This window comes from Mirounga leonina, unplaced genomic scaffold (genome assembly GCF_011800145.1).
Source record: "Mirounga leonina isolate KUSES-001 unplaced genomic scaffold, KU_Mleo_1.0 Mir_153, whole genome shotgun sequence".
Taxonomy (NCBI): Eukaryota; Metazoa; Chordata; class Mammalia; order Carnivora; family Phocidae; genus Mirounga; species Mirounga leonina.
Window position 1 is genome coordinate 24,773,700 of NW_023270387.1, and position 16,879 is coordinate 24,790,578.

A 16,879-nucleotide genomic window follows, 5' to 3' on the forward strand; every position below is an offset into this window, starting at 1 on the left:
AGCTACACTAGGCTTGTACAACCACAACTTCACTACATGTGTGGGCTTTCATTTGGAGTTGTTTTTGTTTTTCCTGCAAAAAAATTAAATCTTGTAAGCATTTCTCTGGACTTAGTGAAAAATCAGAATGGCCAAAGCAGAAAAGACAGTCATGGAGCAAGAGTAAAATGCAGATTGGGAAATAATGTAGAATGATGGATTAGGAAGGTATTAACTCATAGTTGTTTGCCTTTCTGGTCTATATTCATGTATGTTTCCATAGCATTTTGAAAGAATATACATGGAGCCAAAAGTATTATATGTTTCCATCACAGGACCCTTATAAAGGCTACTTAGCCTCAGAGTGCTGACAACCTTTCAATGTTATTATACAGTTATAAATGTTTAAATGTATTTTTACAGGAAGGCATGGACTCGACTATTTTCCAAGGTCCCTTCTAGCCTATAGGCAAATAAGAAGACCAAGAGAAATATAAGCTACACGTAGGCAAATGAGAAGACCAAAAGAAACATAAGCTAAAACAATCACCTCTCTAGAAACTATAAAGCCTGGAAAGTTTTACAAAAAAATCTCTTTCTAGCCACACATAAAGTACAATAAAAGTATATACCACTGCCATAGACAGTGGTGTAAGTAATGGTTTTCTGGATGTAAATCGGTCAGCACATGCGCTTATCCCACAAAACCCTGTTGTTCTCCACATGCATCCCCTCCAGGAACTAACTGAGACTCCCATGCTATCTGTGAGGTAAGAGGAACACACATCTGACCTAGAGGCCACGGAGGCCGTGTGGCCGCATGGTCTAGAGTCCGGACACAGGCCACAGAAGTGAAACACTGACCAACTCCCAAACCTGGTGCTTAACTTCAAGCTGTCCCGGGTGTGTAAACTGTACCTACCACAGCAACGTGGACAGGGGCCCCTTTGCGTTGATTAGTAATGACATTTGCCAGTCTCCCCTTGGAAACTGTAGACAACCAAATTCATTTACCCGAAATTAATCTGAGAGCCATCATTAGGCATGGATTAGAGTGGCTTCGGTGTAAATAATTATTATAATTAAACACACTTATTTCCCCATTTCCAATCTGTGAGGTTAGGGATCCAGAGAGCTACCCTACTTGAACTATACTAGTCCAGAAGCTGCCAAAAGCCAGGCTTCTGTGTCATTACTAAATTGATGGAATCTAGGACCAGCCATCCAGCCTGTCACAGGACACAAAGACACTGAGAAGTAGATAATACATTATTCCTAGATAAGGGGATGAGTGTGTGGTAGGCTAGTTGCACGATTTCAAAGCAGATGGTGAGTAAGTTGGGAAAACATGGCACCTAGAAAGCCAGTCGACTGGAGAAAGGGCAGCACCTCGTGAGGGAGGGGCTCTGCTTCCCACTTACTCGGATACGCTTGGCTCTGCGCATGTCATCGGCCGTCAGGGTGCTCTGGGTAGGCAGCGCGCTCTCCTCGTGCTGGGGCTGCAGGTGTAGGCTATGAGTTTCTGGCTCGTGTTCCAGAGAAGGCTGGGTTTCCTGTGGCAGCTGAGGGATGGGGAGAGTGGGCTGTTCTGGTTGATCCAGCCCATTCAGAGTAGCTGGCTCAGCCTCATCGAACTGCTCCTTGGTGGAAAAATGTAGCAAGTCCTGAAATTGCAATAACCAGGAATTATTTCCCCAGCTAGATAGAGACTCGCGCTAGAGAGTGTCAGCTAAGATTTAGAATTGCTGCTTATTTTTTAAATCTCTAGATTTAAAAAAATATTCTCCTTCTGGGAAAACTATCCAAGATTAGGTAAGTATCCACAGGATGTAAAACTGGGAGATATTCCAGATCACTTCATGAGGAGAAGACCGACAGGAGAACTCTTCTGGAATAAGATCATTTTAACTGTTTAAACTGATTAAACAGCATCCCCCAACAATATCTTTGGACAATTTCAACTCCTTTTTTTGGTGGCTGGTGGGAGGGGGAGGGAGAGGGAGAGACAGATTCTTAAGCAGGCTCCACGTCCAGCACAGAACCCAACATGGGGCTCAATCTCATGACCCTGAGAGATCACGACCTGAGCTGAGATCGTGACCTAAACCAAAATCAAGAGTCAGACACTTAACTGACTGAGCCACCCAGGCACCCCCAATTTCAAATCTTGAGGGCAGCAAAGTTGGGTTTTTGTTGTAACATTCAAGAATACGTTCTGGTTTTTTTGAAAACGTATTCTTCTTGCCTTCCCCTAGTCATCTTTAATTAACAAGCAGCCAAGTGCGGACATGGCAGGACCATCAGCCTCCAGGAGGCATTTGTATTGAAGCCTGGTAATAGTTACAAGTTCCTGGAGCAGGCATCTAACAAGGAGTTCTTCCTCCCCCAGTACCTGTGTCCCGTCGTCACATTTGTCCCCATTTTCGCTGGCTATTTCCAAGCGGATAAATTTTGGAGGGCGTCCTGGCCGTCGACCAGGGCCAAATCGCCTCTTGCCTCGTCCCCTTCCTCTGCCTCTTGTTCTGGGGACAAAAGATTAGGTTATAAATATTCATGCTTACACAGTACTCCCTAACAAATATTTTCCCTCATTGGTGCTGATGAGCCCCAAATATTGATTTCCTCTCATTCTATTACTTTTTCTGATTTTTTTTTCTACTAGGAACAATCATTTTGATAATATGCATTTTCTTTTTTTAAAAGATTTTTTTTAAAGATTTTTTTGTTTATTTTAGAGAGAGAGCGTAAGCATGCATAAGTGGGGTGAGGGGCAGGGAGAGGGACAAGCAGACTCCAGATGCTGAGTGCAGGGTCCAATGTAGGTCTCAATCCTACCACCCGAGATCAAGAGTAGGCTGCTTAACTGACTGAGCCACCCAGACGCCCTGATAATATACACTTTCTAAATATCTCATCCTTGCCATCTATATAGCCCAGAGATGTCTTAAATTGAGCTATTAAAAACTCAGAGCACTGGGCACCTGGGTGGCTCAGTTGTTAAGCGTCTGCCTTCGGCTCAAGTCATGATCCCAGGGTCCTGGGATCGAGCCCCGCATCGGGTTCCCTGCTCAGTGGGAAGCCTGCTTCTCCCTCTCCCACTCCCCCTGCTTGTGTTCCCTTTCTCACTGTCTCTTTCTCTGTCAAATAAATAAACAAAATCTTAAAAAAAAACTCAGAGCACTGACACCATTTTGTTACTGAAAATTCTGTAAGCACAAACATATCTCTGAAATGATGTGAGAAATGCAGACAGGACAGAACATGCTAAGCCGTAAGCATGTTCCTAGAGACAAGATTCCATTCTTTCCCTCTTTTCCCCTTGCTTCACTTCCTATTCCTTCCAAGAAATGCAACTAGATTCAAAAGAACTTTCTTGTTTTGCTATAAGCTTTTGGCAGGTCAAAACAAATTTCTAACTCAATTGTTCCATAACATACCTAGTAAACAGCAAGTAAATTTTATCTTATTTAATAGATTTCTAGCATATAAATATTCCTCAATAAAGGAATTCAGAAAGCATATCATTAAAATCTCTTTTAGAAGATGAATGTGAGGGCGCCTGGGTGGCTCAGATGGTTAAGCGTCTGCCTTCGGCTCAGGTCATGTTCTCAGGGTCCTCGGATCAAGTCCCACATCGGGCTCCCTGCTCTTTGGGAGCCTGCTTCTCCCTCTGCCTCTCTCTCTTTCTCTCTCTGTCTCTCACGAATAAATTAAAAAAAAAAAAAAAGATGAATGTGAGAGGATTAAGAGTACACTTACTTGAACACTGAGTAATATATGGAACTGCTGAATCTCTATATTGTACACCTGAAACTTAATATAACACTGGATATTAACTATACTGGAATTAGAAGAGAAGAGAAGAGAAAAAAGATGTGTGTGAGAGATATGTATAAAATCGATCAGATCATGTTTTATTCCTCCACTTATCTATTTAGCAACTTAATAAAAATTATATGTTGTTCCAGAATTTTTAAGACTCTTTATTATAGAAAATTCTGAACCTAGGTAAATGTAGAACCCAATGTACATAATGAACCCAATGTACCCATTACCTGATTTCAATACTTAGCTACTCATGGCTAATTTTATTCCACCATACACCACCCCCCTGCTGTTTCCCACACACACATACACATTAGATTATTTTGAAGTAAGTCCCAGACCATCATTTCATCTGCAAATATTTCCACAAATATGTCTCTACAATATAAGGACTCTTTTTTATATATTCCATATATATATGGAACATATAAATACATATATATATATATATATATATGGATATGTATAGACCACAATACCATTATGCTCAGTATTATTAAATCTAGTCAAAGGTCAAATTTTCCTAATTGTCTCAAATTTCTTTTTAATAGCCAGCCAACAAATATTTTTATATACCATGTGTCACGCACATCCCATGCTAGGCAATAAAGACAAGTCATATGTGACAGTTCTTGCCCTCAGAAGTCTAGCAGAGGCAGCAAACACACAAACCAAAAAACATCACAATATAGAAAGTGCTGTAATAGAGCCATGAACAGAATTCTAGAGACACCTGACAGGGAGTGATTTAACTCTCACTGTGCCCTCCACCCACCTCAGACATTTACTCCTATGGTCATATCCTAGACCTCGTTATCCTCGGTAAGTACAGAGCCCCCCACCTTACCCCAATTCCATGCAGCGCCCACTCTCATGCTATCTCTAGCTTTCTAGCTCACACCCTCAAATACCTGGACTCAACAATCCTTGCATCTCACTACCACCTCCCCTCTAGTCCTTCTGTCACCTGTTTGCAGTCCTACATCCTCTTGATGTTTTCTCTTCCTTCGTCCATGCATAAACTCCAAAGTCACCCCTGTAATCATTCCCTCGTATATGCTCTTGATGGCCATCCCCACTGCTGTTCCATCACTCCCGCTGTGTTGGCGAAACCACCACCCTGGGCAATCCCATTCCCGGGCTGCTCAGCAAGGGCATCACTGCAGCAGATGAAGCTGGACAATGACATACATCCATGCTAATGGTCTCACTCTAACGTCATGACCATGAACCTCAAGTGAGCTCTTAACAGTATGATCGCAGGCAGTCATCCTGTACTTCCCTAGAACACGGATCTTCCCACTTTACCAAACGCCGTGTCATACCATCTCCTCTCTTTTCGAATCTGGTAAAAGATGGCAACCCTACATCCGTCCCATTGGTGCCACACCATTCCAAAGTACTCTCCTTCTTCACCTGAACTGTTAAAATAGCTTCCAACTGGACTCCCTGTCTTTGCTCTTCATTCAATGAAAGCAAAAGTGACATTTTAATGTTCACCCAGCATGACATTTCAACAAATAATTCACATCACAGATACTCCCTGATCTAAACCCTTTAAAGACTTCTTATTACACTTAGAATAAAATCCAAATTTCTTACCATTACCCATAAGGCCTACCTGATCTGGTCCCCCCTCCGCAAAAAAAAAAAAGGATTCTCTCTTATCTATCTTTTTTGTACAATGGAATGAAACCTACAATTTAGTTTGATGAAGGAATCCTACTTCTGAAAAAAGTTTGTAAATCAGAGATGCAGAGTGTATGCTATCTCAAGAATTCCCGTCCCAGGGGCGCCTGGGTGGCTCAGTTGGTTAAGCGATTGCCTTCAGCTCAGGTCATGATCCTGGAGTCCAGGGATCGAGTCCCGCATCAGGCTCCCTGCTCGGCAGGGAGTCTGCTTCTCCCTCATGACCCTCCTCCCTCTCGTGCTCTCTGTCTCTCATTCTCTCTCTCTCAAATAAATAAATAAAATCTTAAAAAAAAAAAAAAAGAATTCCCATCCCAGAATCTCTTAGAGGAGGCTTAATTAAGGGGGAAGGATCTCCTATTGCTGGGTACTCTGATTATGCTGGAAAAGAAATCAATAGTAGATGAGCATGGGGGCAGGCAAAGGGAAATGACAGATTAGAAATTTCCCTCTGCAGCCCACCTGATTACCTGTCTACACACAGAAACACTCGTTAGCTTACTGACAATATGGAAATGAATCTGGACCTTTAACAATTAAGTTTGCAAAACCTTCTGATACCTGCTAAACACATCAAGTTTTTCATCATGGGAATTGAGATGCTGTTGCAACTGCTCCGAGCTTATAAATCGGCGGTTACATTCATAGCAGGGCCAATTCTTCTCTTGCTCACGAAGAACTGCGGTCACAGGAGAGAAATCATAATGGCTGATGATTAATGGACAGCAATAAAACTCAAATGCCCAATATCCCCACCATTCTCATCTCACGTAGCCTGGTGCTCACAAACATAGTGTCTGCTATTTGCATTACTGTTTTGTTAGAAAATCAAAGGCTACACTTTGACAAGAGTAGTTTCTAGGATCTTATTTTCTTCTATATTCATGTAAGACATCAAAGGACCAAACTCTGTCACAGGACCGTTTCCCATCGCCCCAACAGACACACACACACAGCCTCACCACACTGGAAAGACAGGAAGTGCTACAATGGAAATCTGTATCCACATAACTTAGTGATTCTGATCCAGGGTTCATAAGCTGAAGGTCTTGTTTATCACACACACACAAAAAACCCCTTAAAAGTCAATGCCCAATATAATTATTTTAACAAAATGTTAAAGTATCTACTAAAGGTGACTATCGGCACTTCCAATTCCAGCAATGCCACTCCTGAATGCGCACCAACAAAAATACTCATGCATGTTCATGAATGTTCACTAAAAGAAAGCCATGTATACGGGCGCCTGGGTGGCTCAGTTGGTTGAGCAACTGCCTTCGGCTCAGGTCATGATCCTGGAGTCCCGGGATCAAGTCCCGCATCGGGCTCCCTGCTCGGCAGGGAGTCTGCTTCGTCCTCTGACCCTATCCCCTCTCATGTGTTCTCTCTCTCTCAAATAAATAAATAAAATCTTAAAAAAAAAAAAAAAAGAAATCCTTAAAAAAAAGAAAGCCATGTATACGAATGTTCACAGTGGCACTCTTCAATATAGTCCCAAACTAGAAACAACCCTGTTGTATAATAAAGAATTTGGCTGGCTTTTGTCCCTGGTTCCTGGCAAACAACCTCTAAGTCTTTGGAATATCCCACATAACAGGAGTGTCGTTGTTATTCATGGTAGTCTTTGACCATATGTGAGTTTCTCCTAATATGACCCAAGATGGGGGCTGCCTGGGCCAGAAAGTCAAACCATCTGATTACAGGGTTGGAGCTTTAAGCCAGGTGGTATCAGCCAGGGAGAAAGAGCTGCAGAGTAAGTTCAATCATGCAGCCAATGATTCTATCAACCATGCCTCTGTCATGATGCCTCAATAAAACCTCTGGACACTGAAGCTCAGGTGTGCTTCCTGGGTTGGTAACCATACATCAATGTGCCACAGAGGTGACATGGGACATGGAAGCTTCATATTTGGGACCCACACAAACCTTGCCCTAAGCACCTTTTCATCTGGCTGGTCCTGATATGTATCCTTTATAATAAAACTGTAATCATAAGTATAGCACTTTTCTGAGTTCTGTGAGTCATTCTCGAAAATCAAGCCTAAGGAGGTTCTAGCTCCCTAAATTGTAGTTAGTTGGTCAGAAATGCAGGTGGCATGGGAACGCCAGAGCTTGTAGCTGGTATCTGAAGGGAAGAGTCTTGTGAAAGACTCGGCCCTTAATCTGCACAATGTGACCTAACCCAGGTAAGTGTCAGAGTTGCACTGTACAACCCAGATTTTCATCTACAGTGAAACAGATGCATTAATTATGGTATAGCCATACACTAGACTACCAAATAGCAATGAGGATGAACACATTACAATAATACACAACAATATGGATAAATCTCACAAACATGTCGAGCAAAAGATTCCCAGAACATACATAATTCTAATTATATGAAGTTTGATAATGAGCATATTATATCCATGGTATTAGAAGTCAGGATATTAGTTACACCTGACAGTGAAGAAGGCACAAGGGACTTCCAGAGTACTGGCCACATTCTGTTTCTTGATCTGGGTACAGGTTACACAGGTGTGTTCACTTTGTGAAAATTCACTGGACTGTAGACTTACAATTTTTGTACTTTTTTGTATGTAAATTATACTTCAGTAATATTTACATTAAAAACAAAGTCAATGCCTGCCTTGCTAATGTCCTCAGAGATGATTAAATCTAGATAGAGATCGTCCTCAGGTCTAGGTTCTAATTTAGTATTTGGAGGTTTTCATTATATTAAATACTATTTTCCAGACACCCATGAAAGAAATATAAATATGTCACTGTCATTCAATCCTAGGATTAGACAAGGATGTGTAGCTGAAAAAAAAAACTACTAGACTCTTTTAAATATATTGAGATAGGAAAATTGGAGGTTGCATAATGATGTAATATATACAATTTAGAATTCATACAGAAAATAGAAAATAGAAAGTCCAACCACCTTTCCTTTCTTCCTCAGAGATGTCATGAATTTTCTGGTTCACAAACTCAGCATAGGATGCAGCGTACCACACCTGCAAGAACCAAGTACATCATGAAGAACTAAAGGACATCACCAGATGTTCTTTGCATGCTTACATTCTTTCTCCTGCTTACACAAAACAATTCAGGCTTTCCCACAACTCATGAAAAACAAACAACAACAATAAAAAATCGCACTGTGAGCCGATCTCTTTAACACCAGATGGTCAGTCAGGAAGTGCATTTGCCAAGACACACTCACTGTGTGTTTTCTTTTTCCTTTTTTAAAAAAAATTGTTTTTGTTATTAGAACAACTTCATAAGAGATAATATTAATAGTCTCTTCATCAAAATAAAACATAACTCTTCTGGTTGTTTTATCTGTATGTAAACATGGGTTTTTACACAGCTGGAATCATTCTGACTTCCACCAAACAGGTCTTGCTGGGATCCCCGAGGATGATTTCAAATGTGACCACGCCCTCCTGAGTCTCTCCCTCCCTCCTACCCCGCTGGCTACTTCTGCTCAGTCTCCTCGTCTGGCTCTCCTTCCTCTCCCTCTTCCTCTCTAAGCTTCCTCAAAGCTTAATCCAAGTCCAGGGCCTTCTTATTTTTCCCTAAAGTGATCCCATCCATTTCCAACCAATTCTAAATTAATATCTCCATCCCAGGCTCTCCCTTTCTATTCCCTCTACATACATTCTACTGCCTACCTGGTATTGGCATGTTTCATAAACAGTTCAAACTTGGCATGTCCAGAGTTGAATTCTAGATGCTTTCCTATTGCACCCCCGCCCCTGCCCATCTTCCTCATCTCAATAAATACCCTGCCTTTCACCCAGCTGCTCTCACTTGACACCTAAAAGTTATCTCAGATTTCTCAGTGTTCTGTCATCCTTCAGCAAGAGCTGTGAACTGCTCGGATGTTCTTCATCTCTGCTTCTCCCACCAAGATCCATGCCCAGATGGGCTCCTGCCTGGATGGTCTTCTAGTGAGCTTCCCCTTTTCCATTCTTGCTCCCGCCAACCCATTCTTCACACAAGAGCAGAGAGGGTGTCTTAAAACGCAATCAGATTAAACAGCTTAAACAGCTTCTCACTCATAAAAAACCTGCAAGGCTCGATGATGGGCTCCAAGGGGCGCTATGATCCATTCCAGCTCTTATCACTCTCCCTTACCACCTTTCAACAAGAGAGTCTGCTTGAAGCTCCTCAAACAAGCCAAGGTCTTTCCCACCCCAACCTTTGTCCTTGCTGGCCTACCATCGGGAGTGTTGGGTTCTTCCCCTTTGCCTCCATGAACCCTTCTACAGTGCTGGTCCCTCCCTTCCCGTTCCATAGTCCCCAGCCTCATTATTGTCTCCTCAGCAAAGCCTTCCCTCTCCAGCATTTGTAAACTGGTCCCTTTCCTGCTACCTGCTCTTTTTGCGCCATTTGTTTCCTTCATAGCATTTAACCACTATTTGTTATTACAGTTGACCCTTGAACAACAGGGGTTTGAACTGCAGGGGTCCGCTTACACGCAGATTTTTTTTTAGTACAGTACCATAAATGCACTTTCTCTTCCTTATGATTGTCTTAATAACATTTTCCTTATTCTGGTTTACTTTATTGTAAGAATACAGTATATAATACATACAACATACGAAATCTGTGTTAATCAACTGTTTATGTTATTGGTAAGGTTTCCAATTAGTGGTAGGCTATTAACAGTTAAGTTTTTAAGAGTCAAAAGTTACATGTAGATTTTCAACTGCCCGAGGGGTCGGTGCCCCTAATTTCTGTTTTGTTCAAGCGTCAACTGTATTTGCTTACTTACATCCTTCCGCCCACTTCCCCTCTAGAGTACAAGCTCCCTGAACACAGACACCAGTCTATCTTTTCCTAGTGTCTGAAACACAGTAGGAGTTCAATATGTTCATCGCTAAATGAATTAATCATGTATAATTATTATGGAACACTATTTTAACTATAAGGAAATATTTATATGGAGACTCCATTTTTAAGTGTGGAATAATATTCTATGCCAGAGTCTATGTTCTGTAATTTACTTGACCATGACCTATAGTTGAATTTTGAGATAGTTTATCATTTTGCTGTTATAAATTCTACCCTAGTCCATCAACTTCAAAATGTATATTTTTCAGGGCGCCTGGGTGGCTCAGTTGGTTAAGCAACTGCCTTCAGCTCTGGTCATGATCCTGGAGTCCTGGGATCGAGTCCCGCATCGGGCTCCCTGCTCGGCAGGGAGTCTGCTTTGTCCTCTGACCCTATCCCCTCTCATGTGTTCTCTCTCTCTCATTCTCTCTCTCTCAAATAAATAAATAAAATCTTTTTTAAAAAAATGTATATTTTTCATATTTTAGCATCTCAAAAACCACCTCCACGGCATTCTGCAATCACTCTTGTGATGTGGCTTTCTTTTACTTGCTGCTCATTGCTCCTGCACAAACCCAGCCAAGCTCTTTGCACTGTTCTCATCTCATTCAGTTATCTGTCGCTCTGGCACTCCATGACGTGTTAACACTTGACGAGCAACACAAAAGAAGACCAAAAAAAAAAAGCCATTTCCTCAGAATTAAAAAAAAAAAAAAAAAAAATATATATATATATATATATATATATATATATATATATATATATATATGGATACAAGGCTGGTGTGATCACCTTGTAGGACCTCTGTTAATACATCAAATATCAAATTGTCAGGAAACTTCCTACTGACTTAATCAAAAGTCACTTAACTTCCAAAGACATGTGTTTCAATTGAGAAAAAAGACACATATGGGTTCAGTCAGTGGGAAAACACAGGGTCAAAACTTGTACAGAAACACCATCCGTCATTTGGAAAAATACCCCAGAGGCAACAGTGGATCACTTATTTTAAAAATAATACAGCATCATCAATACCTTGATGGCACAGAAGACGAGAGATGTACAAAACACAAATGACAAAGTAAAACAGTGATTCAGTTTAAAAAAAAAAGTTAGACTGTACACAAGGCAGTTTATATGTCAGCCAATTTATTTTGCTTATATGTGCCTTTTTAAGTATGCAGAAATGTGATAGGATTTCAAAATTATCTCTAAATAAGTCTAACACAGTTCCTGCAGTTAGTAGAAAACTACTCTTTTTGGTGATAAAAATAAGCACTATAACCTTAGCCTAAATAGCAGCATATTTTTTCTTAATGGTGTATAAAATAATGGTTCATCTTAAAGTCACTGGTGTTTGAATTGGCGAAACACAGCATTACAAAATTAAATGTATCTAGCTTTATCTTTGTTTATAATTATTTCCTCAGACTAATTTTCAAGGATTAGGTTTATTCAGCCAAGAACACTTTTACTATACACTGCCAGAAATATTCTATAAAATACTGTAATTCTGTGACAAATGTCCCTATATTTTAAACCCTCACATTCACTGTACTGCATCCATTTATTTTTGGTAATTTAAATTAACAAAACAGTAACTCATAGTTGTTTTAAGGGTTTTAAAATTATTAACATTGGAAAAAATTTTGACCTTTACTATTGATTTCTCCTCCAAATAAAGTCTATTCCCAGTATTCATGTGTCCATGAGGATACCAGAGGGGTTAGAGGTTATTTTCTCTCAGTTTTCATTCTTGTTTTCTTTTTAAAGATTTATTTACTTATTTGAAGGAGGTAGGGGCAGAGGGAGAGTGAGAGAGAGAATCTCAAGCAGCTCCCCACCGAGCACAGAGCCAGACATGAGGCTTGATCCCACAACCCCTAGATCACAACCTGAGCCAAAGTCAGACACCCAACCCAACCATCTCAGTTTTTATTCTTTTTTTTTTTTAAGATTTTATTTATTTATTTGAGAGACAGAGAGAGCAAGTGGGGGGGTGGGGAGCAGAGGGAGGGAGACAAGCAGACTCCGTGCTGAGCACAGAGCCTGACATGGGACTTGATCTCAGGACCCAGAGATCATGATCCGAGCTGAAATCAAGAGTCAGAGGCTCAACTGACTGAGTCACCCAGGTGCCCCTCAGTTTTTATTTTTATTTTTTTAATTAATTTTTTTTTTAAAGATTGTATTTATTATTTGACAGAGAGAGAGACAGCGAGAGAGGGAACACAAGAAGGGGGAGTGGGAGAGGGAGAAGCAGGCTTCCCGCCGAGCATGGAGCCCGATGCAGGGCTTGATCCCAGGATCCTGGGATCATGACCTGAGCCAAGGCAGCCACTTAACCGACTGAGCCACCCAGGCGCCCCTCAGTTTTTATTTTTAAACCTTTTAACATGTATTACAAAGATTTCTCCCACTCTGTTGCTTCCTTTTCATCTAGTGTTTTGGTTGTTCATTACACTAAACTATTATATTCTAATTTGTTTCTGCCTGTCTTTACCTCTACAGTTCTATCTACTCCTTAGGAGAGAACATAATCTCCCCTCCACAGCCAAGAAGTATTCACTTGGATATCAAGAATTTATTGGGATAGACGATGTGAGATATGAAGCTCCTTCTACAAAGACACAGGTTTTGTATAGCTTTTGAACAAAGTCTAGGTCTTTGTTCTCCCCCAAAGAGGTATCTATTTGTCACTTTTACCACATTGCAGCATTGTGCGATTCAGTGTTCATGTACTGATAAAATCATTTCTCATCTCTTTTTCATCTAATCAGGAATTTTCCCTTAGAATTACAACAGAATTTTAATTTTGTCATCAAAAGTTAATATTTAGGGGCGCCTGGGTGGCTCAGATGGTTAAGCGTCTGCCTTCGGCTTAGGTCATGATCCCAGAGTCCTGGGATCGAGCCCCGCATTGGGCTCCCTGCTCCGCAGGAAGCCTGCTTCTCCCTCCTCCACTCCCCCTGCTTGTGTTCCCTCTCTCGCTGTGTCTCTCTCTGTCATATAGAAAAAAAAAAAAGTTAATATTTAGACAAATTCCTAGAGTTATCTCCAAAGAACATATTTCTAAAATCAGAAGTCAGTGCATAGAATTCTTAGGGTAAAATGAAGCATTCAGGTAAAGGAATCTAACTGGTCCATCTAAATTCCATTTTATAAGATCTCCTGTTTCCAACTAATTCTTCTTCAGAGTGTGTAAATAACGTTAAGTGACCCCCAACTTTAATCACTCCATCACAAATACCAGTCTGCTCCCTAAACACAACTACTTCTTTACCCTTGGGCTGAATGCCTTAGTGTAGGCCTTTGAGAGACACAAAAGTCATGTACTTTTCATTGCTTTTTTATGGGATTATTGTAAATGTACTGTACATAGCAGGTACTCAATAAGTAAGTGAATTATAAGGAAAGGACCATTTTTGTAAGAACCCCCCTTCCGAGAAAAAAAAGAATCATAAAGGCATTTAATGGTCACTATTCCTAATAAAGGTACCACTGAACCAGCACTGTACCTTCAGTTCTTGTTTGGGTTCTACGTTCTTTATTGTGGTGTAATACACATGGTGGCCATATTGGTAAGCCACCAGGTTCTGCTCCAGGTGATTCTGGGCTGGACGTACAAACATCATCCAGTTACAAAGGGTCTCATCAGATAATTCAAACCACAGGTCTTCGTGCAAATCTCGGTCTTTTCTGTCCCCTTTATCAAGAGAAACCTACAACAAAAGAGAAAGTAAAAAGCCACACCAAAAAACAAAATAAAAACAAACAAAACTTTTAATATGATATACATTAACGTAGTAATATACAAAATACCACTCCTGAAATTAACCATATATCCTGATTCTTCCTTTTATATCTAGAAAGATCCAGGAATTGTGTCTTGCCAAGTGTAAAAGGAAAAGGCCACTTTTTGAAGACTCATTTGGATCAGAATCACCTGGCAAAATGTTCAAGTTAACAATCTGATCGTACAGCTTCAGTTGATGCTTCATCATTAACCAACACACCAAAAAATACTATAAATAAGCCAGGAAATACAAGCAAAATACTCTCTAGTTCCTTACAAGTTGCTTACTTCAGGGATTCAACTGCATTCGTTAATAATGAGTAGCCTTGTGATACGTATTTCTCTGTACAAAGTAAAAATCTTTCTTGAAGATCTTGAGCATTCACCAAAGAAAACCTCCCCATGACAGCAAATGACTTCTCAAAAAACACACCCCAAATAGTATCCCTTCCCACTACCCTTTCTTGGTTCTCCAGGGTAACTTTCCAAGAAGCAGACAGCACAGGGGTTGGACAGAAGCAAAAGCATCAAATGTAAAGAAGAGAGATCAGTATAAATATACTTTAACATACAGTGAACTATTCTTTAACAAAAGATTCAACAGAACAGACCTGTTTCAAAAACTGAAAAGGGGTTTTCCTGAAATTTTTGGTACTTAGCAGATTACATGAGTCTACATTTGAAGAAGAAAAGAAAAAGTTGTCAAAGCCCCTATTATGGACTGTTGTGCTCTCACCAAATTCATACGTTAAAGTCCCAACCCTTCAGTATGTGACTATATTTGGAGATACAGCTTTTAAGGTGGTAAATAAGTTAAAAGAGGTGATTAAGTCATCAGCGTGGGTCCTAACCCAATCTGACTGGTGTCCTTACAAGAAAAGGAGATCAGGACACAGGGAGAGACAACAGGGACACGTGCACACATAGAGTAAAGGCATGAGGACCCAGAGAGGAGACCGTCTGCAAACCGAGGAGAGAGGCCTCAGGGGAAACCAAACCTGCTGCCACCTTGTTGGCCTTCCAGCTCGGGTGCTGTGAGAAAATAAATTTCTGTTCTTTAAGCTCCCCCAGTCTGTGGTATTTGTTACAGCAGCTCTAGCAGACTAATATAGCCCCTAAGAACAACACCTCCCAGAATTACTCATAGAATGCCTTAGGGGACTGAGACTGCAATCTCCAATTTATTGGTGAGAGAGAAAATGTTTCCATTCAAAACAAATTAAGCAGAAAAAACAAAAAAAATAAAACAGAGAAAGAAAAATACTAGCAAACAACAGTTAAAGAATTGAATTAAGAGAACCAGTAGGAAAACACATGCCCCTTTAAAAGTTATTAAGAACAAGAGTGAACTATGATAAAGCGTAAGTTACCTTCAGATGAATATAACAGTCTTTCAGCTCAGACTCCCTGACGAGGGGTCCCTCCACAGGGCCAAACTGGGTGCGCTTAGGAATGCGCCTTTTGGAGAACACCCCTCCGAGGAACCTGTCGATGTAGAGGACCAGGGGGAGGCTCGCTCTCGCTCTAGTGAGCACAGGCCTGTTAGGGATGGGATGCAAGGGGCCATGCTTTGGGCACACTGAAGAATGTGCATTATTGCACTCCTCACACCCTGCAAAAGAAAGAAAATCTTAAAGTCAAATTCCTTAACATCATTTGATCTCAGGTACGAAGTTCTAACCTGAAAAATCCCCAAATTCTAAAATTCAGTTAACTCCTACAATTACACTATTCATTCAGCTGTAATATGCTAGCTTTCATAGACCAATAAAATCCTGCCCTCTTCCTCTAAAATGAGACAGAATTAGCTTGTTCCTGCCAAAAATAATACACAGGCAGTGACTTATTTCTCTACTGGAGATTAAGTCAAATAGTAGCCCAGTAAATTTACAAATCAATTATAACAGGTCTGAAAAGAAAAAAGAAGAGCTTATTAGGATAAATGCTGCAAAATCTGGTAAGACAAACAGTTGAATTTTAGAGTATGTAAATTATATCTCAGTAAAGCTAGTTAAAAAAACTCTGACAATACCACTTATTCAGTTTCTTCAAAAGAAGTCATAGAAGCCTCAATGTCGAGGCATGTCTAACTCAAACAGAAAAAGCACTGTATGGCTTGAGACTTCAACGCATATCATGTGAAGATAATGCTAAAATGAATGAATTTAGCATTCTATCCTTCATTGTCTTGAATGATAGAGCTTAGCCCAGACAGGATCCATTTTCAGCTCCTTCCAGGAGTCATTACTTTGCACTAAGCATCCACACTCACTCCCTCTTTCCCAGCAGCACCTATCCCGTAAACTAACCGCCAGAACTTGATGGAAATGGCCACAAAACAGAGAAAAGTGCCTGGACCCCAGAGGCACCATACTCATGACCTTTAACACATTTAATTGGCCAACTATATTTTACCGAACTCCAGCTGGGTGATGACCCGGCTTAGGAAATGGGTACTTCCAGTTTCTACAATTCTCCAATAACGGAGAGCTACTTTGTATTACTATTTGTAAGATAAAGTCACTGTATGCGTATTTGACTAAGGAGTTGCCATGAAAATTCATGAATTCAAGGAAAAATAAAATGAGCAAGTTCTCTACTGCACATGGAGGTGAATGCCAGCCCCATGCAAACAGGCTTCACCATCACCACACAGAAGGTCCCGGGAGATATGGTGAGACCACAAAGCTCCAAACAGCCTCAGTAACTCAAACAAACGAGATAAGCACTTTGCCATATAAGCATGAAAATCGATGGAAAGAA

General features: G+C 40.6%; 1 protein-coding gene across 1 annotated transcript in view; it reads right to left on the reverse strand.

Moving 5' to 3' along the window:
* The window catches only part of PRDM10 (PR/SET domain 10), a 105,252-nt gene that overhangs the window by 30,233 nt on the left and 58,140 nt on the right, over positions 1-16,879 (reverse strand). The window contains exons 6-11 of the mRNA XM_035009304.1: positions 15,487-15,728; positions 13,839-14,042; positions 8,423-8,495; positions 6,055-6,172; positions 2,372-2,501; positions 1,401-1,643 (exon numbers count right to left, since the gene is read on the reverse strand). Coding sequence (XP_034865195.1) covers positions 1,401-1,643; positions 2,372-2,501; positions 6,055-6,172; positions 8,423-8,495; positions 13,839-14,042; positions 15,487-15,728 — 1,010 coding nt within the window. The remainder of the gene's footprint in view (positions 1-1,400; positions 1,644-2,371; positions 2,502-6,054; positions 6,173-8,422; positions 8,496-13,838; positions 14,043-15,486; positions 15,729-16,879) is intronic.